The sequence below is a fragment of the Thunnus albacares genome, chromosome 3, assembly GCF_914725855.1.
Source record: "Thunnus albacares chromosome 3, fThuAlb1.1, whole genome shotgun sequence".
NCBI lineage: Eukaryota > Metazoa > Chordata > Actinopteri > Scombriformes > Scombridae > Thunnus > Thunnus albacares.
This window is the reverse complement of record NC_058108.1, coordinates 28,797,136-28,822,216: the sequence shown is the minus strand read 5'-3', so window position 1 is coordinate 28,822,216 and position 25,081 is coordinate 28,797,136. Positions and strand designations below refer to the sequence as shown.

General features: G+C 43.0%; 1 protein-coding gene across 3 annotated transcripts; it reads right to left on the bottom strand.

Annotated features, from left to right (window-relative positions):
- ttyh3b (tweety family member 3b) lies at positions 1-23,791 on the bottom strand. 3 transcript variants are annotated; one of them, XM_044347523.1, is made up of 15 exons: positions 23,210-23,791; positions 21,733-21,935; positions 15,693-15,889; positions 12,009-12,120; positions 11,692-11,912; positions 11,105-11,200; positions 10,899-10,971; positions 10,685-10,760; positions 9,805-9,860; positions 9,524-9,616; positions 9,219-9,311; positions 8,847-8,983; positions 6,866-7,039; positions 4,954-5,029; positions 1-3,235 (listed from the first exon to the last, which is right to left on the bottom strand). In XM_044347523.1, the coding sequence occupies exons 2-15, from the start codon at positions 21,856-21,858 to the stop codon at positions 3,101-3,103; spliced, it is 1,665 nt and encodes a 554-aa protein (XP_044203458.1). In that variant the 5' UTR covers positions 21,859-21,935; positions 23,210-23,791; the 3' UTR covers positions 1-3,100. The 3 variants fall into 3 exon arrangements, with proteins under 3 accessions (XP_044203458.1, XP_044203457.1, XP_044203460.1); XM_044347522.1 differs by having other exon boundaries at positions 21,733-21,917; positions 23,210-23,790; XM_044347525.1 differs by lacking the exon at positions 6,866-7,039 and having other exon boundaries at positions 21,733-21,917; positions 23,210-23,790.
- Between the last annotated feature and the right edge of the window lie 1,290 nt (positions 23,792-25,081).

Sequence of the window (25,081 nt, the reverse complement as noted above, 5' to 3'; positions counted from 1 at the left end):
TACGTTAAAGTTACTTTAATTTCTTTTTTTAAAACATTTATTCCAGGCTGAATTATATCATTACCACAGTTTTGACATGTACATCATTAATATTTTAGTTAAACCATCAGAAAATAAAAACAGCCATAGAAAACATTGCTTTTCTGTCACATCTGGACAGAGGTGTATTTGAAATCCTGTTAAAATACCACACATACATGCGAGTGTTACTCACTCTTAATCGTGAGCTCTTTTTCCCATCGAGTCATAACGCTACAGGTTGGTTAAATCCCAGAAAAAAGCATCACACAGGAATTCAAATACAGCTATACGTCAGGTGTGCAGACTACACTGGAATAGTTTTATTAAAACATTGCAAGACAGAGAGTCATTCACCATTAATAAGAGAGGAAAAACGCTGCTCTTGCCTTTATTCTCCTACAAAACAGCTAGCTATTATTTTTATCTTTAAAGTTTGATTTTTACAAGACAGAGAAAAAATTAAAAAAAAAACATATGAAGTCGTGATATGAAGAGTGTTGTAAGAGTTTAAAAACATTATGAAAGGCCATTAATCAGTGACTAGACCCACAGATCTTAACATCATTTGCATCATTGGTGCAAAAAAACACTTTAAAGTACAAGACCATAGGTAGCATTGTTACCATAACATGGGCATCTCTTTCTAATAAAATCACACATGTAAGATTGTCTCGCTAATACGAGAAGTGGTCATTGATTAATAAAATATTAAAATGCTGTACAGGAACGGTGTTTGAGAGGTGTTTGGATGTTAGGGCTCTGCTCGCTCATCTAATGACTAGATCCCAAATTCCTCAGAAATGCAGTTACTACCTACTACATCACCCATAATGCAAATGGTTATCAGTGTGATGTCACAGCTGTGGGAGGGCGTGCAGTTACTACAGATCTATATGTGAATGTAAACAGGACAAAAGTAGGGTAAGATGGGTTCTATAAGCAACTGTGGTGTGTATTGAATGTGTGTGTGTGTCTGTACAGCATGTATGTATGTGTGTGTGTGTGTGTGTGTGTGTGTGTGTGTGTGTGTGTGTGTGTGTGTGTGTGTGTGTGTGTGTGTATGAGGGCATGCGAGGCGTCTGCGTAGAAATGACTCAGGCTAGATAAGCTGGCCCTTACTTGCTGCCAGTCAGACACACCGATCACTGTACTTACACACAGTAACACTGAGAGATAGAGCGATAGCCAATCACGCTGCAGTGATGTCACACACACACACACGAGTTCACGAATACAGTTTTTATACACTGTACACAGTCTTGGAGCAGGAGAAACAACCACTGGCAGTGTCCCAGGCAGTGTGTTTTTACTTCTCGTTCTTACAAAGTCACCTCAAAGAGAATTTGTGCTTGTGGGTTAAAAAAGAAAAAAGAAAAAAAAAGAAAAAAGGACTGGCTACCGGTTGGCTAAAAGGTCGATCCAACGTCACCAGTTGACAAAGTGAAAGGAAAAAAAACGTTAACAACAGTATAGAAGCAGAAACAAAATACTACAAGTTTGTCACAGTATCACATCCCGAATGTCAGCTTATGGTAAAACATAAAAAAAAAACACCCACTGTCCTTTTATTCAGTAACACTTTTATGTAACATTTTTTATCAGGGACATGATATTTCAGGTTTCAGGACACAACTTCCTGTTTTTTTTTTTTGTTTTGTTGGTTTTTTTTTTACTGCTTTTTATATTCCTAATCACATCCCTGAATGAAAACAAAACATTAAAGTAAGAATAAAGTTTCCATCCCTCCTCGAGTCCTGATCGTCTTCTAGACTGGCTTACATAGCACCTGGGAAACGTTTCGTCGTAATTTATTCCATTTCTGTCCATCGCTCGCCTTTTCAAGTGTTTTTCCCGTTCTCTTTATTATTTACAGCTGGAGGGAAAACATTCCATGAGTTTCTTTTTTTTTTTCCCTTTTTTTGAGACATGTGGAGGCAGTAGGAGAAGAGGACAGAAATCAGGCATCCCTCATTATTCAGAGTTTTTTGGCACAGGTTGAGCCTCCTTATGTTCCTTGACTCTCGCTCCCGATTCCCGAAATTCAAAACAGTTATTCCAACGACAGGATTCCTGGCTCATATTAAAAATGCGTTAATCGACGCGCGTGTGCACATGAACGAACATGTAGAGGAGACGTGGACGCGCTTTTTTTTTCGAGCTCACGATTCAAGTTATAAGTCTTAGTTAAGACGACGATGTTAAGCTAAAGAGAGAATGTGGATGTGGTGGCACAGTTTCTATCTAAACATGGCTTTCTGATTCACTGGCTTTATTATCTATACAGATGTGTGTTCGGTTAGACTATCCGCCTATTTGTGTGTGTGTGTGTGTGTGTGTGTGTGTGTTTGTGTGTGTACGTATGAGAGATACAGCAAAAGTTTCCATGATAAACACGCAGCACACCACATTACCAGTAATGATTCAACAGTCTATTTTTCATGAACTCAGAGTAAAGCACACGTTTACTATTTACAGCTCTGTACAGTGTGTGTGTATGCGTGTGTGTATGTGTGTGTGTGTGCGCGTGTGTGTGTGTGTGTATGTGTGTGTATTCTGAATGTTAAAGTGTCAGGGGGTTGAGTGGTGTGAGTGGGCGTAGCTGTAGCTGCCTCCACTGGACGGCGGTGTACGGATCCCAGTGGAGGAGGAGAGATTTAAAGAGTAGAAGAAGAAGAAACTGAAGTCCAAGCCAAGGCGCTTTAGTTGCTGTGCATTGTTGTGTGTGTGTTGGGCTGATCTGAGCAGCTATGGGTGTGTGTCCACGAAGAAGAAGAGGAGGAAAAATAGTGACCAAGTGTGACGGCCTTCGGCTTTTTGAATTTTTTTTTTTTTGTGTGTTGAGACGGAGGAGTTGACTGTAAAAGTGCTGTCCTTTGTTGAGGTGCTTGGTTGATGAGTTCTGGCTTTCTGTTGTGTTTCTGGTGAACCGGTGTTGATGAAATTCAGCAGACCTTGACAAACTGGGGTCCTGTTGGTGCTTAAAGCTCTAGTGAGCACTGGATTTGGGTGTTGTTGTTGTTGTTGGCTGTGAGAACTGGATTCAGGCAGTACAGGGGCGGACTGGTGCGGTTCTGGTCTCTTAATGGACTGAGGACTGTGGTCGGGCAGTGGGGTGAGGCCGGCTAGCCGGGTCCAGCTGGTCGTTGGGAACTGAGCGTCGGTTCTGGTCCGGTCGGTTGGTGGCCAGGTACTTCGCTCTCATACTGGAGGTGTACTGAACAGATGGAAGACAATGAGGAACGAAGGAAGGAGGAAGCGTGGAGAAAGAGTGGAGAGAGGCGGGGTGAAGAGACAAATATGTTGGGGAAGGAAACAAACGATGAGAAGCAGGAGTGAAAGACAGAAACAGGAAAAAGACAAGAAGAAAGAGGAAAAATATGTATTTACACTGAAGAAGTAGTGTAGGAATAGTCTCAGTTAAATAACGTACATTAGATCAAGAAAAGTGAATGTTTGTGACAGATAGATAGATAGATAGATAGATAGATAGATAGATAGATAGATAGACGTGTGAAGCAAACACAAACAGACAAAGTTACAGCAGAAACACTTGGACCAGTCATTTGGACAGCCGGGGGTTTGATTACAACAGTCATTATATAACAGTTGATTAGGTCTGGATGATGTTATTGTAAATTAGAAGATGTGGTTCTTTTTGTCAGTGGTTTGTAGTTAGTGCTCTAGTTCTGATGTACAGTAGTAGGTTAGCCTGGTATGAGTTAGTCGTCTCTTACGAGCAGCTAGCTAGTTATAGTTGGAGGCCTCTGGTTTTCCCCGTCGCTGCAGACGACAGGCGAGCGCTCTGGCACAGGAATGGCGGCCGGGGTCGGCAGCCCTGGCTACGAGTGATGGATTGTGGCTGTTTTTTGCTGGTTGCTACGGTTAAGCAGTGGAGATAGGAAACGTGTGCTCCTGTGGGTGGCTGTTTAATGGTGAAGGGTGAGGGGGGGCACAGAAACAGAGGACACATACACCTCGACCAGAAGATGCACACATAGACACACTGTGGGAGTGGGGAGGAAGGGGGGAGGGGGGAGGGGGAGCAAGAACTTTAGAGGTTTGGGCTTTTCTCGTCAAAAAAATGATTGACTGCAGGGTACGGCCAGGTGACATGGAGCAAGGAATGCATTTTATAAGTTGTGCAGAGGTGATAATGTTAGATTTGTTGATTTAATTTTTGTCACTCCACAGTATTGTAGCCCCAAAATGTATACAGTTGATACTGCATGGAACAACATCCACAACTACAGGCCCAGCAGCCAGAATAGTCAACCTGTTTGTGGCAAACACTATGTGCCACACAGTTAAAACAAGAGGTGCAATACAGACTGACAGAATTATGTCTTGTGTATTTGAAGAAAAAAGCTTGTTGCACTACAATCCTAAATATTAAAAAAAAAAAATCCAAGTGTTTAAGTTTCTCTCACAATGTCTCTCAAAAGCAAGAATCTGCTGTTATGTAGTTTGCAAGTTCTCCTCACACGGCACTAATAGCCACAGTGAAACCGACCAGACTTTTTACATCAGAAATAGAGAACAACTCTGTGTCTAACGTGTATTAGACTGATCCAACAATCACATTTATCGAAAGAGTCAAGCCTCGTTTGATGCGAGTGCGAATCCTACCAACAACAGGCTTCTTTTAAAACTTCCCAGGCTGCCAAAATGACCTTCATAAAAGGCGATCCATGATCACGGTCTACGTTGAGCAGAGGACACTTGCAGTGGTGTAGGGATAGGGGACTACCTTCCAATAACCACACTAGCATGGTATAAACATAACATGAAGAGTCAATTTATTCACACCATCACATTTCAAATAATAATGCCATCTCTGCAGGCTCTGTTCTTCAGTTTTGAATATTTCCCAGCAGCACTATGGGTATTGGAAGATAGTGGAGGGAGAGTGTGTTCTAGAAAGTGTGCACTTACAGAGGGTGGAGGGGACTCCCTGCCAATCAGGGGGGTGTTCTCACACCGAGGGTTCTGAAAGTTTGCGTTCTGGCTCCTGCATTATAGAATAAGAGGTTACTGCATGTGGTCACCCTGCCGCTGGTGTTGAGACCACAGTTGTTGAGTTGATCTTTGGTCTGCTCATGATAACAACTTAATGACTCTGACAAATGGCCTCTAACAAATGGCCTCAGTGATAATTACAAACCAGGGACTTAAGCTTGGTACCATAAAGCCAGGAGTTAAAGACCTCTGCTAGTCCAACATAGTCAATGTTTTTTTCTTAACAACGCACAAGGGAAAAACATTTAGGTCTTACAATGGGTCACTGACTCAGTGAAGTAGTATGTTTATCAGGGTGGAGACCCAGAGAAAACTGGCTTACAGCAAATATTTAAAAAGGTGTAGCAACATTTCAACTATTAAAGGATTCAAAAAGAAAACTTTAAAACATAAAATATTAACTCATTAAGCTTCAAATGCTCCCTAGAAGCACAATTCACTAGGAAGCCAAAAAAAGGATATTTCTTTTATCTCCTAAACCTTAGGTAGATATTAAAAACTGAAGAAACATGGTTCAACGTGGTATTGATAGAAAGAGACACTGATATATAGAAGAACATTATAGTTCTGGCACGGAAAATAAGTACCTGAAACTACTCAAATGTATTTTACCCTTAAACAAAACACACATTCTTCAATATTCAGTATTCCATGGTCTGTTTCAGTTGAAAATAAATGTAAGATCTTTATAGTTAAAGGACTGGTAAGTGCTTTTACATGTTTTGGCCCATTAACTGTAAATGTATAGTTTACATTACTGCCAAAACATTTTCAAAAGCATTGGCCTATAGTAAGTTATTGAATAGATTTCGTGTACTTGGTTTCCATTAATTTAATACAACCTGCAGAGATTTGACACCTGCTTGATGTTGGTAAGTCATGACAGTTGACATTTTGTCTCCATGTTTTGGTACAGAAACCGTATTTTTACATGGTAATAAAATTGCAAGTGGAGATCGTTCTGGAAACTCTTCTTAGTGCATTCAAGGAAGCTTCAACAATGAAATGATGACTTTTTTGACATAAAAAGTAAATATGACCAGATGTTCATTGTAGGGATTATGTATCTCAAGCTGGTGTCACGTCTCTACAGCTTGATTTTCATACAATTTTGGTATGGACCAATCTGTAAATCAGTTATTTAGGAGGTAATAAATCCCTCTAAAAGCCTATGGGATGCTTTGGAGTATAGTCATCAGCATTGTTAAGCATATGTGATATGTATGTCACTGGCCCAAAACATGCAAAACCCCAGACCTTTAATGGTTTAGAAAACTTGAAATGTTGCATGACTTTCACAATGACGGTGCTGTCTGTTTTCTTACTGCTGCAGCAAACAGCTCACCTCTAAAACAGTTGCAAGCAGTAGCAGACTGGAGATAAAATCTGTATTTCTCTTCTGTATTTTCATTGTATTCAGAGCAAGCAATTGTGGAAAGCTGTAATATGTAGCAAGCAGTGTGAAATTATAAATTTGTGCTATGGCGAGTGCAAGCCTTGCTTCTCTTTTAATCAGGTTTTTTGATAACATTGTGGACTGATACAGGCAGGCTGGCTGACATAGCAGGCAGCTATTCTTCTATCAACATCAGAGGGAACGCTAGTGAAGGGTACTAACTCACTGAGAGACAAATATTGCTAACAGTGTCTCACAAAGGACATGCGAGCCAAACAACGAGCAGAAAACTAGTAATTCTTACTTGTTATATCACAGGCAGTGAGCATTTCTACGCTGCTAGTCTGAATCACAGGGGGCAAGCATCAGCTCCCTATGGCAGGCAGTGTATTGATCCTGCTAGCCTCTAGCTAGCGGTGGGTGCTAACTCACATGTATTCAGTGACGGGGGCATTGCTGACAGTGTGGGCTGTAGCGGGCAGGCTAGCTTCGCTACCGTAGCTGGAGCCACAGCTGTAGAGACTGGGCATGTGAACGCGGTACAGGTTATCGTGCACACCACCCCGTGAGGCACCCGACTCGTCCTCTCCGTCTTCCTCATCCGTCCTTCAATTGGTCAGGGTGAGGGCAGGGCACGAGAGGGCATGATGGGTAGGAGGGGAGAAAGGTAGAGGGGAGGGAGATCCGAGAGAGACAACAGAGTGTAAACAAGTGGTTGAAGAGGAGGTTAGGAGAGGGGAAGGTGAACTTGTACTACGTGGAGTCCCTTGATACAAAAGACTGTGTAAGGCCATGCCTCCAGCACCAAAGCAGCTGAACAAGAAAAAAAAGGAACATGTGCAGCATTCATCTACAAAACAGGTCCCCTACAAGTACAGCAGGGTCTCTAATATTACTGCATGACTACAGTTCACCAGCAGAGTGGACCCGTTTTGGTTGCTGTGTGCAGTTACATGAAATGAATCATATGAAGATACTCTGAAAGTCCTCTTAATAGGTAGAAACATGCAGTCATTTTCTTCATGCAACCTTCCTCTGTTGACATTAAAGATTTGCTCCTGGTATTAACTATGAATTTCAAACTGTCCAAATTTCAAGAATCTATTTTCTTTGATGTATTCATGCATTACTGAGTGCTCCATGAAAAGTTAAAGCAAAAAACGTCAGGAAAAAAGGAGATAATATGGCTGGTTTAGGAAAACCATTTTCAGACATAAAATGGTCAAAAAATGTAAAACGGCCAGCAACGTAACAGAATGAGGCATCAAATAAGATATGTGCTGATTTGGAAGCTGGATCTCTGGCTACAGAAATGAACTGGCTGATCAGCCACTAAAATACTTTTTTTTTTTTTTCCTTCTTTGTTCTTGATGTAAAGCAGCAGTCCATTTATAACCCAGTCACATCAGGCCGGTACTGTGAAGTAAAAGGGGGGAGCTGTATTGTATGAATATTTTTTGCAGGTTAACAGAGACAAAAGGCACAAAAGAAGTTATTGCCCTGACTGGCCACAAGATGGAAGTGTTTCACTCATTCAACAAGAATAGAGCTAAGCTGTGCAGCCCATCAAACAGACTCAGCTGCAGCAGTCAGCCTAAAGAGCAACCAACCCCGAGAGCAGTTATTTTGGTAAATTCAGGGACATTATGGATTATTGTTTAATACCTGGCATTGTGTAGCATTGCTGGTAATTTAAACCCACCAACAAGCATATAACACCACTTACTTATTATGGCACAGGCATGTTTTCATAATTCACAACCACTGTGATAACCATCATTGCATGTGTAGTCTTAACGTCTATGAACAGATTTTTACCACAGGTATTATTTGGTTGTTTGAGCGTGCAGGTTTATCTGACCATAAGGTCATTCAATTTCTTCAATATTCACCATCATTCGCTGAAGCCCAAAGCATTTCCAAATCAGGACAGGGAGAGAGGAGGAAGGGAAGAAACAGAAGGAGGAAGTGGGGCACAGAAAAAAAAAAAAAAAACGTGGTGATACACAATCTAACAAAACACTGGTGCTCCAAGTCCACAGCGGAAGAAAAGAAAATGAGAGATACGTACAAACATAGAAACAAACAGTCAGCCAGACTGGCAGTGCTAACGGCAAACAATAAAATAAACAAAACTTGCAGAGAAAAAGTAAATGGATGCCAAGACAGGCAGGAGGACGTACCGTACCATACAACAGCTCGGGAGGCAAATACACTTAAAGAATGACATGCATGGATACCGAGTAGATTCTTTACGGGTCGTTCTCCGGTTTTCAAGTCATCAGTTAGACTATTAAGAAGTTAGAGCTAGTACCATGTTAGCTGTTAGTGTTAAGATTAACTACGTAGATGAATTTAGGAAAATGTAAAAGCTTGTGCGTGGCTTGTGAGAGACTGTGTGTGCGCGTGTTACCTCTTGCCAGGCCAGGTATGTGGCACGCTGCATACAATTGAGGAGAACATGAGAGCAGTGACAAAGGAGAAGAGCACCAGGTAGATGAGACCCTCCACGCCGTCGTAACACAGTCCCGTCAACGCCTGAACGTAGTCCTACAGAGAGAGAGAGAGAGAGAGAGAGAGAGAGAGATACGGAGAGGAGAGGAGAGGCTGGCTCAGCATTTTTAATGAGGGAGAAGGAGTAGGTGTCACTTTTAATGAGGTAACTGAACCATATTGGACACACAGTATTTTTTTTAGATTTCTTAAAACATGGATGCAATCTTTAAGAAAACCCGTGATTTGAGGACTTCTCTCTCTTTTTAACACAACACACAGAGTGACTCACCATGTGTAGGCTGCGACAGTCGACCAGAGCAGTCAGCTGATGAAGACCAACCTCGGTGGAATTCAGCACGGACTGGATTTGCTCGAGACTTCCCTGCACACACAGAGCGAAGGTTACACACGCACGCACGCTCGATATAGATATCCACCCTCACGTACATCTACACGCTCCGGATAAACACATGTGTGCTGGGCCCTTTTGTAACTGCCACTTTCATCACCCTCCCACTAACGCGAATCCACTCATCTGTGAAAATAAGGACCTTCGGATCATTACATGCACACACAACACACACACACACATACCTTGGTGTTGGCATAATCACGTGTTGCTGATCTCAGTAGCTCTGCCACATCATCCTGCATCTCCACCAATGCTTTGTGACTCCCTGACAGCCTCTACAAAGCATACAGATAAACACCGGAGACAACAAACATGCAAAAAACACAAACAAACACACAAATATATCTTCTGGTTATTCAATTCGGTTCAAAATGAGCTGAAATGAGGGAAGTGCAGTATAGAAAAGCAATGACGTCGGTCAAATTACAAGAGAAAAGAAAAACACTGATGAGGGTGAAGTTACCTGCTGGAAGGGGTTAATTTGGCCAGAGTTGCACCTCAGGTAATACTGCAGGATATCTGGGAATATACCAATAAACACATTTTAATAGAATAATTACACACACATTAATGAAAGAAACACTGTGGGTATAAAGACTTTCTGAGCCCTGTATGTCTCTATGGAGGGAGCATTATTCCGGCACAATTGTGTGTGCGCGCGTGTGTGTTTTTATGTGTGTGTTACTGAGGCAACATCTGTGCTCTACAGCAGACAGATAGAGCGGAAACAACTGACAGACAACAGAACTCATTAGATGAGTGCAAATAGGGAAGAGAGTGAGGGGAGAGGAAGAAAGGGAGCAATTGAGAGGTAAAGAGGGATATAAAAGGATGAAGAGAGAGAACAAATCAGATAATGATCCTAAGTGTGTTCTGAATATTTCTCTCTTTTTTTTTCTTTTTTTTTTTTTACATTTGGGACAGGCGAGAGGGAAAAGCGAGCGGGGAGTAGAAGGCTGCTGATGCACTGCAGTCAGCAGAGGGAGAGTAAGAGCTTTTAGATACCAGAGTGTCAATCAAACCCAATCCCTTTGGATACACGCTCATACACACACACAAGCACACACACGCACGCTCTTGTTTCTTAAAATAGAAGCGACATGTCAGGGTGAGATTTGACAGTCAGCGTGGAAACGGGGAGTCTTTTCTTGATGTTTCTGCTGATTTGTCAACCTACAGTACAGTATCTGCCTATGAGTAGCCCACTGACCAATCATCTGCTGTTCTTTCCACCTTCCGTTTTCCACGATAATTAACACTACTAGTGATAAAATGTATGTCGAAAATGGTCAGTTGGATGGCTGCTCCCAGTTCACCGGTCCTGCATTTTCTTGTCTGCATACCTTGGTTGATGACAGCGTTTTCCTTGGTTACCCTGGTGATGTAGGTATCCGGGGAAACGCAGAAGTCGCTCGCCGACTGTAAGAGGGTAAGCACACATGACACATCAGGCTACAGTAACATCCTCGCTGAACGCACTTGCTCGAGCGGTGGGAAGAGATTACATCACTGCGGAGCCCAGAGAGCTCCACGATGTTGCCATGGTTACACACTTACAGCAGCGACAGCCAGTTCCAGGCCGAGAGACCCCCAGCTGATTATCAGTGTCAGAACCCCCATCAGACACACTCTGAAGGACAAACAAACACACATCTTTTAAAGTCGAGACTCAGCTTACCGACGTGACAATCATAACACAGTTTAGAGAGGATTTGACTCATCCAATAGCAACACCTTTTGAGGTATGAAGTAAGGCTACGTACCCAATCAGAGTGCCTCTAGAGTTGCGTATCAGGCCGAAGAGAACCAGGAGACAAATCAGGACATCAAACAGCAGCAGGCCAAGGTACCCCAACCACCTGTACAGATTTACCACAGTGTTTCAGGGGATATTCATATTTCAACACACTACACAGAAGGAAATTATATCCTTCACATAAAAGATGATGATAGTCTTTGGGGACTGAGCTAATTAATCCTTAAGCATACACCATGAAGGAAGGCATTTCACTCCGAGGTCACAATCAGATCACTCACTTATTCTTGTTAAACGGTTTTGGACTCGCAGGATTATAAAGCAAATGTAGCAAATAGTTTATTCACTGGGCTTTCTACCGCTTTAAGTTAAATGTACTTGCTGTTACCACAGTAACCACAGGTATCACCACACCACCCAGGACTGCAATCTTAAGGATTACAACTTGAAGCATTATTGCCATGGTTGGTTAACGACTTTATGACCGCACCAGCGTGGTTGGTTTTAATGGTTTTAACATAGCACCTCTTACAGGAATATTTACCCAGACTGTGTTACTGTATGACACTCATACCGTTACATGTTAGTACTGACCTGTAAAAGTCAAAGGCCTCCGTCTTGCGGGCCAAATCCTCCAGGGAAATGTCAGTATTGGACCAGAAGGGAACGTCTACCATCAGCTTCACCAGCTCGTCCAGCTGTCCCTGCAGCTTTTGGACGATGGACACGTAGTCTGTCTGCTCCTTGTAGGCTGTCTCCAACTGGACCAGGCTCTCCTCCACTGTCTGGTTTAAGGCTAGGGCACTGTCTGACACCTGTACATTCACAGGAAAGAGAAATTAGCCAGGAAAACCTACCCACAGTCACATTTTTATTTATGTTTTGTGTGATGGATACGGCAGGTAACTCACCAGTTTCTCCACCCCGGACACGGTGCGGTTGGCGTGACGGAGCGAGTACGCCAAACGATTGGCTCCGTCGCTCGACTCCCCGTTTCCGTAGAATCCTACAGCGATGCCGGCGCTGTAGGGGGAAGAAAGCAGAGAGTGCAAAGTATTAACACACAATCACTAAGTCAACCATCGGATGGCATGACAATAATCAACACGGATGAGTGAGCCGTTCTCTTTTTTGCTCACAGTCATACATGTACAGAATTATCGAGTGCAGTTCCTCTGTTAACCAGCAACAGGCAGCGCTGAGCTCTTCGTTCTTTGCTATGGTGTCACCCTCAGGCAAGCACAGGACTACCAAGAATGATTCAAACACACACACACGCGCACACACACACACACACACACACACACAATAATTGGGTCACCAGACCGCACATAATATGATCCTTCTGCAGCTCTGCACCCACATTCACACATGACACATGCTACAATATCTGAGGTTCCTGGCCCCAACACCCTTCCAAACCCCTTGAACTCTTTAACCGTGTGCGCACCACGAACCCCCTTCGCCCACACGACCCCCAGCATCTCCGCTACCGAAGAAATTGTCTTTACACACGTCACGTCTAACCCTCTTTCCCCTACAAACCCCTCCCCGCTTTGCTCTTATTTTCTTCCTCACCTTGTAAAGCTCTTGTAGCCCCCCTCTCTTCCCTTTGCGTACTGTATGTGCGCATGTGTGTATGACTGTACTCTTTGTATTGATGATGTCTCAGTCTGCACGCTCACACCAGACAGATTGTAGAGGGAAATTTACGGCCATTGTTAAGGCAATTCATTCTAGCCCATTAGATCTTGAGTACCCCCGTGAGTTTACACACACAAGCCATTGTGTAGGTGTGTGTGTGTGTGTGTGTGTGTGTGTGTGTGTTTCAAAGCTTTACGATGGACTTTATGTGTACATGTGACATAAACCTGGAAATACAGAGGGAAACAGGCTTTACAAGACTAACAGAATAAAGATGAATACAGGCGTCGGAGGGACATAAATGAACTTTGGATGTAACATTTTCCATTTCCTCACCCATTCCTGCCTCCCACCTTCCTTTTCCATCCGTCATGTCATATCAGTTTTAACAGTTAATGATCTCCTTCCACTCCTGTTTACTCATCCTCTTCTCCTCTCTTTGCATCTGTTCTCTCTCCCACTCCTTTCTCTCTCTCTCTCTCTCTCCGGTTCCCATCATCCCTCCTCTTCTCTGTCCTCTCTCCATGAGTTTTATCTTGCTGGTTTAATACCTGCTGCTCATACCAGGGGATTTCATGACATTATCAACCAACAGCTTAGGATATGAGACATAAAGGGAAGGGGGAGGGGCTGCGGTAAGGCAAAAAAATCAAAAGTCAAAAGACAGCAAACATTGGCTTTTAAAAAAACTTCCACATCCAAAGACACACATATACATTACTCAGATGTCATCTTACCTCAAAGATACCACAACCTGTTCTAAATGATGCTAACTCACAGTGATAGAGCGCCGTTTCACTTCATTTTCAGCTGAAATAGACTGACATCATAATGCTAAAAATGCTTTGCTGTAACTAAACGAGCAGACTAAAATGCTCTCAGCTGGAGCTTGTTAGACAAGGCAGTGAAAGCTGTACCGAGTCAAAATTGGGTTCATGATGAGTTCAAGTCTTAACCAAACCGATTCACCTACATCCAGAATAAATGCATCCAACTAGTGACACAGCCAAATGACATGTCATTCGTTATAATCATAGTGAAACTTGAATACATTAAATAATAAACTGGTCTTCCATGTAAACAAGTGACTAAATACAGACACATAATCCCACAACTGACTACAAACTTAAGTGAGAAAATGTTATCATGGGCTGCAACTAATGATTACTTTTGGTATTGATTTAACTGACAAATACTCTTTTGATTAACTGATGACTAATTCAGTCTATGAAAAAGAAAAAAAACAGTAAAAAAAAATACCCTTACAAGTTCCCAGAATCCATGCTGATGTCTTCAAATTATATATATTATCCGACCAACAATCTAAAACATAGTAATATTCAGTTTACACTGATATAAAGCAGAGAAAAGAAGAAAATCATCACATTAGTGAGACTAGAACCAGTAAACGTTTGGCATTGTTTTCTTGATAACAGGTGTCCAACGACCTCATACGAGCAACAGCTTGATCCATCTAAAACCACTGCACCTGCACACGAATGGAAGGAAATCAAGATGTAGTTGGTATGCCAAAAATAAAATATGATGTCATCTTAAATTGTGAACAGAGAATCACATGAGCACGTTCACTCACGCACGCACGCACACACACACACTCAGATCCATATCAAATATTCAATAAGAAATATTATAGCTAATCATAAAATATTAAAACCTGCAAAAAAACACTCTTCAGCACTGAGTCACGCGAACACACACACACACACACACACACACACACACACACACATACACACACACACAGACACAGCTCCCCCTGACTGTATAATTCATTTCTCGTCTCTGCATCAAATCTGCTTCTGTCTCCATGGCAACCTTTCTAGGCCAGGGAGACGGCCGAACAGAGAGAAATAATAAATAACGGGAGGGGGGGGGGACTAACAGTGATGAAGAAAAGAGGAAGAGAGAGAGAATAAGTCAGGAGAAGGGGAAGTAGAAAAGTGATGAGAGAGTGAAAGATAGAGGAGTAGGTTGTGTGTGTCTATGAGCAGGCGGGTTATTTGTGTGCCAAGAAGAGCAGAGTCCGGTGTCAAAAAACACACTCTACCCCGCTGCTCGGTCACAAAAGGTGAAAGACCTCGGAGTGTACACACGGCCTTCAGAGTCAGATCAACACAGCGGAGTGTAACCACCTGGCTGGCTTCCCATTACACCACACGGCCTTTCATGCTTAAACAAGATTGAAGATTGAGCGGTGCAACGTAGGTAGATTTATAGTCATAATGTACAAACAGTACGTCCGCTGTCGAGTGAAAACGTTTGCAGGAAGTAAATAAAAAGGCCATGTTTTCAGCTTGATGGATGTACATTTCAACGTTATTAAACAGCTTTTAAAGGGTTTCAAGAGACCTCCCTCCCTGCTTCTGTTTATTCATCCCATCTTCTCTCCAAACTAACAACTCAGAGCACATGTCAGCAAGACTAACGCTATTAAAATGTTCAGGAGCGAAAACAAACATAAATCAGTGTGTGTTTTCCATCGTGTGTGTGTTTACATCATGGTATTTAATTGCTGTTTACCACGTGTGATGACATTCATAGGAGGTCTTAATGAATAATTTTGTCTGTTTTGATCTGTGTAAACCTCATAGTTTTTTATCAGATTTTTTTTGGGGGGCTTTTTGGTGCAGTGGAAGCATGTAAGTAAAAAACGTCCCTGCTTGTTTTTCACATTTTCCACTCAGGTAATGTAGTGCCCTCCAGCCAATCTCCAGAGAAAATGCCACTAAAAACTACAGAGGAACATCTTTAATGAGAGAGAATGGTAACACCTTTACTCGCTCAAGCGTTCTTGAATATATAAAAACAAATCTTACACCTTATGGCAGTTGTTGCGAGGGTAGAAAGGAGAGTTAAACACCTTTAAACAGACACTGCTTTGTTATAACGGTGTACGGAGGCGTTACTCTTACGGGGGGACGACCTCTCACCTGCAGACGAGCGTGGCGATGATGACACACCAGGCGGTGCAGCAGCAGTCGGCGCTAGGCTGCTGGGAGTGCGTATGGGAGTGCGAGGAATCGTCACTCTTGCGTCGTCGGCAGCAGAGCCAGAACGAGTAGAAGAGAAGGAACAGGAGGTCGAGACCCAAACACAGCAGAGCCACGGCCCCGAGCAGCAAGATAGACTATGGAGAAGAGGGAGAAAAACAAACAATTAGTGGCGATAGGAATCTTATGATTGTACAATACAGTGTGTTGTTATACTATTCCTGTTGAACTTTAGGCTTGAGAGTCGTCCTTATCGCAGGGAAGAGGACGATTTAGGAAGTGGGTTAAGGATACAGGAAGCGAATTAGCTGATACAGGCAGAAATCAGACACACGGACAGACCACATGATTTAGTTTTTTTCCTGTGTACACAGATTGATCGACTGCGTTCACCTCTCGAGACATTTGAGAGAGCGTCTGTTAAACGGTCATTTGATGGATACCATGAAAAACACATTTGCACACCATCAAACAGGCGCACACCTCCATGGAGTGAGCGGAAGCCGTGCTGTTGGGGAGCTGTGTGTGCGCTAGAGACCCACCACACAGATCACATACCCTCTAAAAGCTTTGATGTGTAAAAGAAGGAAGGGATGGTGGGGGGGGGGGGGGGGGGGGGCAGACAGAAGGAGAAGTGGAGGGTGGTTGAGGAGGGGGGGAAGGGAGTAAATTTGGAACAACAAAAAAAAAAAACAGGCTGAAGAGACAGAAGAGAAGATGATGTGAAAGAAGACGACTGAACTCGACACTAAAAAAGGGAGAAACGGGTAAAGACGGAGATGAGAGCTGTTACAGCAATTTGACTGGAACTGATGAAATCTTTTTTTATCGCACGCAGACCCACACGCTGCAAATGTTAGTTTTTCTTTCCCATCTGGGGTCGTCTGGGAAAGTCATTGAGCTGCAGGAACGCTCGGAGAGACAACGACGCGTTTCTGGAAAACTCAAAACTCTCAATCTGCTAGAACACTTAAGACAAAAGGAATTCTGCTTGGTCAGAAAAAGTTAGCGAGACTAAAAAACGGTGTAAATATGGGGAATCCTCCACGGATGATAGCGAAATATGACTCCACCTCCTAGATTCTCACAGACTTCCTGGCTTCCAGGCTTTATAAACTGCTGGTCTTTATACTGACCTAAATTTTTTCCTCAGTGCCAGACAGCAATTACTGATCCTGCGGCAATTTATGCACCTCCACAGTAAATAAGCACATGTACTGTAGAGTATGTGTGTGTATGTGCCAAAATCTACATCATATCTGAAAACCTTTCTTCAATCATTAAACAATAGAAAGCAAAATATTCTAAGGCAGCAACCTGTGGGTTTTTAGGGCTTAGATCTGTGTAAGAAGTATAATTCGGGATTGTTAACACCAAATCTGATCTACCTCTGATTTGGCACACTTAACTGAGAAATTCCTGAACTTCAGAAAACATCACGGAAATAACTGTTCACACTAAGCAGTCACACTAGAGCCCGCTGATAGCTTTCCTTTGAAGGCGCAAATCTCTTTTCACATTGCTAAACAATGCAGCCTAATAAGGTCACCGTTTCGACGTAAAGTATGACGATCCAGAACGGCGAAATGCGCTGTGTCAAATCTGGAGGGCTTAAGTTAATCTAGGCGGGCTAGTGGGTCACTAGACCACAGCAGCGGCGGCAGCAGCAGATAGGTTACAATATGATGTATAATAGGATGTGACCTGCAGTGGTGTAATGTGACATCTGAAGGGAGAGAAGACTCAAACACAACCCTGCTGAGACATCGATGTGCTTCAGTTGTTTGAGCCTAAAGCGAGGAGATATCAAACTTAAATGAAACGTGACTCCGTCCCTTTACAACGTCGTTACCCATCGGTAAGAAACCGTGTGTGCATTTATGTGTCAATACTGTGCTCCTGTGATTACCACATTACTTTCTCACGGGAGAGCGGTTGGTAAGCCAGGGCTGAGCCAGAGGAAATCACTTGATTGCTTTTCTCCAACAGGTTAAAGAAAGACAAGTGGAGGATGGGAGGAGAGGATCCTGATGGGAGAGGAGGGGGAGATAAGCTCCGCAGATTCCTAGTCTGTAGCATTATCCCGTTATTATCTATGGGCTTAGCGCTAGAGACGTTGTGCTATGTTAAAGGCATACTGTGCGCCGCTAATGCATTGTTTGATCTCTTGTGCCTGTAAAAATCGACGTCATGGCTTAATACCGTATAGAATAAAATGCAATCAGGCTTTTGCGGAGTAAGAATGAAAACCTCACGCTACATCGATGGTTGATGGATGTTTTCATGGCGTCCTGTATAAATCATGTTACGGGAATGACGGTAGATGTAGAGGAGAAGAAGAGAGGGGAGCAGAAAAGACATTGGGAGAGAAAGTGTATTATAAACTGCAGAGCTCGATCAATAAGTCTTTTTTTTTTTGCTGGATCAAGGTTCTCAAATGTGAGGATTTGTATTTTCAGCTTTGTTTTTTGTCATTTACAGTATGATAATAAACTGAATCTTTGGGTTTTGTACGACTGATAAAACAAACTATCTGAATTGTAAAATCGGCCTTCGGGAAATTACAATGAGCATTTTCCATTTTCTGATCCAGGACTCTCTGGTGTCTGGTGTATGAGCTTCATGTTAAACCTATAATCTGATCTGAGGACCGGGTCTCTGCAGCCACCTCGCTCTCCTCCAACTGTGTATGATGATGGTCACAAGATTAACTGTCGGGCTGACAAACCATCAGAGCTGATTAAGCGTGGATCAATTAGCTACTAATAAGCATGATGAGCTTGGGTGTGCGTGTGTGTGTGTGCGTGTGTGTGCGCATTTAGGCTACACCAGGTCAGCTTGCAGGCTGGAGGAGGGGCAAAACCTTAAACGCCCAGGCACAGTGATCTACTTTCAAGCTGTCCGTTGAAGTGTGTGTACGTGCACGTTCGTGAGTGTGTGTGTGTGTGCGTGTGTGTGTGTGAGCTGACAGGATCAATCTCTTCCACCTCAGTGAGTTGTCCTTGCACTCTCTCTCTGCCTGTGTATTAGTCTGTGGTCAGGCCTTGCCTACTACTATCCTCTCAACTTGAGGCGCTGACTGACCTCCGGTTCATTCTGCTAATATTCACCTGTGCTACGGGGTCAAAGTGCAACCAAAACACTTTTCTTTTCATTTTTCTCTGATGACCTGGGTCACTGGGTGACATGTTTTGATCTTGAAACACACAAAAGATTCAAGAGTAGCTCCTTTTGTCTTTGATCCACTCTGATCCTTTAAAAAAACCTATGAGATAATGCCTTCCACTGTGCAAACTGTAGCATACTATAAAAAAATACCAATTACTGACTTACTTTCCACAGCTGGGAATGTGTGTGTGTGTGTGTGCGTGTGTGTTATTACAGGTCACATGATTCATCTGTAATGTTCTGCAGCTGTTTAACTGCGGCTGGTAGCTGACTCTGCATTTCTACCATAATACAAACAGAAGAACGTGCACACACACACACACACACGCACGCAGATAGGCCCACATGCTATTCAATGCCTTGCAGAACCTCAAGACAAGAGCTCCTATTTCAGCTCTTCAGGAAAAATAAATAAATACAACCGTTTTCTTGCTGAAAGCCACAAAGTCAGTATCCCCAATAAAGTCATCAGAGACCAACTGTGACTGAATACTCAACAGTTTTTATACAGTGTGTTTGGTTAAGAGAAAAACTTCTGCACAAGAAAGAATAACGACAGCGAGTGAGTGAGAGAGTGAGTGAGTGAGTGAGTGAGTGAGGGAGTGAGCGAGTGAGTGAGAGACACATTGTGTGAGATGAAAGTTTTGAGCGGCTCAAGAGCTGAATACGAATGAACCTTTGCCAAATCACATCAGAAAGAAAAACACTACACAGAAGAATCTCTCTCCATTGTGCAAAGTGTGTGGTGGTGTGGTGACAGACTCAGTTGCACTGAAGGACACTGTGTAAGACCTTGTTTGTGTGTGTGTGTGTGTGTGTGTGTGTGCGCGCGCGTGTGTGTGCGTGTGTTTTGCATCTCTCAGCTGGATGAGTGGATGCATGAAAGCCTTTGAGACAGATATACTGAGCCAATCTAAAGACGGGCTTCAGTGAAAGAGTGAAAGAAAGAAAGAGAGCATTCTTTCACAACAGACTACAGCCCTCCCCTTCCCACTCTCTCTCTCCCCCCTGTTCCCTCCCTCCCCCCTCCCTCCCTCCCTCCCACCCCAATCCAATTCAACCTCCTTCTTCTTGTTATTCTCACCCTCTATCCCTCCCTCTCCCTCCCCCCGTCTAGCCAGAATTAATGATTTCACCCTGAATAGAACCCCTATATTCACTCACACACACACACACAATAACACACACAACCCCTAAGGGAGGTCCGTGACCTCACCTCAACAAACAACACCAAGTGCTAAATACGCACTGACACAGAAAGTGAACATACTGTATGTGACATATATAGATACAGCACAAATTATATGCGCAACTACTGTACGTGCAAATGATGCACAAACAAACATATGATCATAGCGCAGAATGCTCAATGACATAGAAACAGCCCCGTCTGCTAAAATATGTCAGGATGTAATTAGTCTAAAAAGGGGTCCTTAAAATTCCAGTGGTCACACACATTGACACACACACCCACAAAGGCCCTTAGTTAAACACTGAATAGCTTGCAGGAAGTGACTATTTGGCAGTTTAGAAGCACCTCCCATGGCTCATCGAGCCTTCTCTCTCTCCTCTCGCCTCCAATCAGTCTCTTTTTATCTTTCTCACTCCTCCTCCCCCCCCCCCCCCTCTCTCTGTCCCTACTTCTCTCTCCGGTTCTCATCTCTCTCCCTTGTTCATGGCTGTGGGTGCCTTCCCACGCTCAGCTCTTGAACTTGCACGCCCTCCCTCCTCTCCCAGTGCATGTCAGCAAGCTGCATTGAGGTGGTGACTGCAGTGCGTGAAATGCAGGATTCTAAACGATGTGTCTTGGCTTTATGTGGACTACCAAAGGCTGCGTTTTCTGCTGCAGAGAGAGTGACCTGGAAGTCACCTTGTTTGAGGATTCAAATGAAATGCAGCAAAAAAATCTGGTCCGAAGCTCCTCTTTGAAACAGAGACGCTCTGCGTGGCGACGTTTTATCAAAGAATGACTGCAAATAGTTTTATGCATTTAACTAATTCTAAGGAATGTTTTTGCTTCTGGGATATTTTTTCAAGAAATCAAATATTTGTTTGTCCAATAAAATGTCCAAAAACTGTGAAAATTCTCATCTCAAGTCATAGTGATGTAATCAAATTGCTTGTTTGAGGTTGGAACCAGAAAATGTTTAATAGCTGATTGTTTTCTGCTGATTGGCCAATCCACTGATTCTGAAACTTTTGGTCCAGTCACCCTTGATAGTCAAGCAATGCCTACTCATGGCTCCTCTTAATAACTGCATGTGTTATTGAGCTTTGGTTCCCTCCTCAGACTGTGTTATGTTAACCGTTTTTAGCATCCTGAAGAAGTAAAACACAAGACACAAGGAAAAAAAGCAAAAGCTTGAGAAAGGTCAGAATAAAAAACAAAATAATGAAGCAGAAATGGTTTTTCCTATCTTGGTATTCATCATGCAACCCCTCAGATTTATATTGCAACCTTTGGGGGTCCCAACACCCAGGTTTGAAACCACTCAATTCATTGATGGATCGACTAATTGCTTCTGCTACATTTATCCATAACAGTGATGGAGCATGTAGGGGGGTTTAGTGTCTTGATCAAGGACATATCTCTCTCTCACACCCACGCGTACACACACACGGCATTGATCGACGCAGGGAGGGATCCCACAACTCTGTGGTTGGAGGACAGCCTCAGTCACCACATGTCCACTCTGCTGTGAAATTACAGTGTGGGCATGTGGCAGGAGGTGGGATGATAAGGTGATGCTGCATGAAGAGGGGGATGATGAATTCTGAGTAGGAGGCAATTATTCCCCTGTACTTGTCTTACCTTCTGGTACTCAGAGTCCTCCGGCCTGAAGTCACTGCTCACTAGCTGGAATTCCAAATTGAAATGAGGCAACCGGTGGAGCAGATTCACCCACCACGGTGGAGAGTAGTTTACTACGGCCGCCATCCTGAGCGGGTACCTGCCGGCAGTCACTTCACTCTCTAACCCGATTCCTCACACGGACACTGCGGAGAAAGTCACGACTGTTGTGGGTTAACAGGGCACAGAGAGGACTTTTCAAGCACAATTCACTCCCGCTTGGCATGTCTGTTGCAGAGCTGGAAAACAGCTGTTCACGTCATTTCACCAATCATATTTGGCATAAGATAAAAGTAAACCATGGCACAATCCCTGCTGCTAAAACCCCTCAAACCTGCCTCCATCAACTGGAGTAATTACTGATGACTGACATTATTATAAGGCAGGATATATGTGCCAATCAACGTCAGCATACCAGTATACTGCATACACTTGCTTACCATTAGTTACAAGTACAAAGTCTCACTGTTTACTAAAGCATATCTCCTCTAAATTTCCCCCAGTAATTTGCAATTTTCTTAATTTGCAAAGATTAAGTATCCTTTCATCACCATGGACATCTTTGCAAATGCCAGTTCAGTCTTTCTTTACCTTTGAATGATGACACACCTGTACAAGCTGCTGTTTATGCGTTTAAAAAGACTGCAGTATGTGACGTTATTTCATCAGTTTTCTTTGAAAATTCTGTAAAAAACCAAAAGCTTTTCATAACGAGCTGCACACATAAAGTGTATGACTGAATATTTTGCCATTCACTGGGTTTTATTTTACAGTTACTGCCGTGTAATTTGTCATATTTACCATGATAATTGTGAACATATTAGTGTCATGAAACGCCTCACTTGACATTCCCACGCTTATCACCAATAAACCATTCACAGCAACATGAAGCTTACAGGGAAGGCGCATTGGTCATAAAATGGAGTTTAAATACCCCCATTATAAACACATTAAAATATATGAGGTCATACTGTATTTAGACACACTGTACTTGAATTATGGCTGACAATAGCATGGCTGACAGCTACCTCGCATCACCCAATTTACGCCCTCAATGAGAAAAAAAAAAAAAAAACAGGCTTCGCGGGGATATATGTGTTGTGGACGGTGAAATGGCCGTTATATCAACTTCTCTATCATATTGGATTTACTGTATCAACACATGTAGGTCAACTCGGTCGATGGTGAACTCACATATTCAAGCCGCAACTCTTGTTTATTCGTTAAACGTTGGGTCAATAAATTGTTAGCGAAACCCGGATTAGCTAGCTTTATCCTGCTTTGTCCGTTAAAACTACCGCAGTCTCACACAGTCGTCAAGGCAACGAGGAGGAGAAACGGCCAGAATTCGCTCCGGGGCTTCGTGTCTGTCTGTGTACATCGAAGCCTCGGTGCTCCGTGTTGGGAGATAAGAAGGCTTGTTAATGACCTAACTTACCTAGTGAAGCCAAAGCGGGTGCAGTCTCTCGTCCAGTGTCGTTTTGGGAGTCCGGGCCGGCGTATATTTCATCTATTGTCTTCCCAGATCCGGTGGCGGATTTGAACACCACAGCCGTGCGCTGCTGCATCAACGCGGCCGCTCCGAGCTAGCTGCAACGGCTGCAGTCTCAACCACATTGAAAATAACGGTAAATAACGGTCACCGACCTCACATTTCACCGAGACGCCTTCGAGTTCCAACTACCCTCCGCGAGAGCGACAATGCAGCGGCAGACGAAGGGTTAAAATTTGTTGACCCGCAATCCAGTATCTCTCTCTTTTTTTGTTACAGTTTGACGATGCCGTCGTTGTCTTTCTCCTATACCATCACGGTTTGTGCTCGCTGTCCTCACGGTGACCGTCGGTTCAGTGCATTTAGCGCTGCGGCTCTTCAATTGGATGATATTGTTGGAGCGTGAAGCAAACGCGGTGTTTAAAAAGCCCTGGAGGACGGGGCTTTGCGGCAGCTCCAGCTCTGCAAACGACTCTGTGTTGTGTGTATGTGTGTGTGTGTGTGTGTGTGTGTGTTTATGTGTGTGAGAATGAAAGAGAGAGAAAGAGAAAGAGAGAGAGAGCAGCTGCGCAAAGAGGCCACCCCCTAACGTTGAAATGATGGTAGTACATGTTAGAGGGATTTACTTTGCAGAAGAATAGCCTATTTAAATCTGATGGATTTAAATGGGCTGTGGATTTTGTCCTCCATTGTTTACATTGTAAGTGCATCATGAAGGGATCTTCTAATGGTCAGTGTGAACAGGATGAATGATTACAGCAAGAAAAACCTTTGTCAGTGTTAATTTGGGCTGCTGACTGATAGACTTGAAAAATTGTGAACCCGTCCTTTAAAGTAGAGATTTACTTTACAGAAGCAGCAAGAATATTTTGATTTTAGGTGAGAGTATCAAGACAACAATATAAAAATACCGAAGTCATGCATTCAAAATCCAACCGTACAAAAGTATTAACAGTCCAATGTACAGTACTTAAAAGACAATTTCACAATTAAAATAGTAGTCAGGTGTTTCTTGCGGCAATCATTCCTCCTGTTCATATTGATCATTTGAAGATCCCCTCCAAACACACTCTCAATGTAAGTTTCCCTAAAGATAGTATGAGGTTTCAGCCATCTGAGTTGGTCAAATAAAGTGGATATCTTCTACAATTAGTCTTTTTAGTAAAAGATTCCCTCTCTGTGTCTCAACGGACAGTGTTTTCCCGTCCTAGCTGCAGTGGTAGGATTGTAACAAAAAGAAGGAAATTTGGTACTAAAATGACTAACTTTGATTTTTATGTGAATTATTGCACACTTTTACCTCAAACAGTTACTTGAAAGAAACCATCTGAGAAGTTTAAAGGGGAAATCACATTTCCTAACAACTGATGTAAGAAATCTGAAACTTGACAAGCAGCCCCAACCAGACACTGCTTTTTTGTAAGGGGTTACAAACCAGAAAAGTTGAAAGCTGCTTATCAGTGGTTTGAATCCTGGCTCCTCCGGTTCACATGTTGAAGTGTCCTTGGGCAAGATACTGAACCCCAAATTGCTCCTAATGGCTGCGCCATCAGTGTGTGAATGTACTGATGAGCAGGTTGGCACCTTACATGGCAGCCCCTGCCATCAGCATATGAATGTGGCTTGTTGTGTAAAAGCGCTTTGAGTGGTCGGAGGACTAGAAAGGCGCTATATAAGTGCAGTCCATTTACCATTTATTTAATCTTAAACAGTGTATTGTATTTTATAGGGTTTTTTTTTATAGTGTTTAGTGTAAAATCACAATCTGAAAAGAAAGTTGTCAAATAAATTACATGGAGTAAAAAAAAAAAAAAAAAC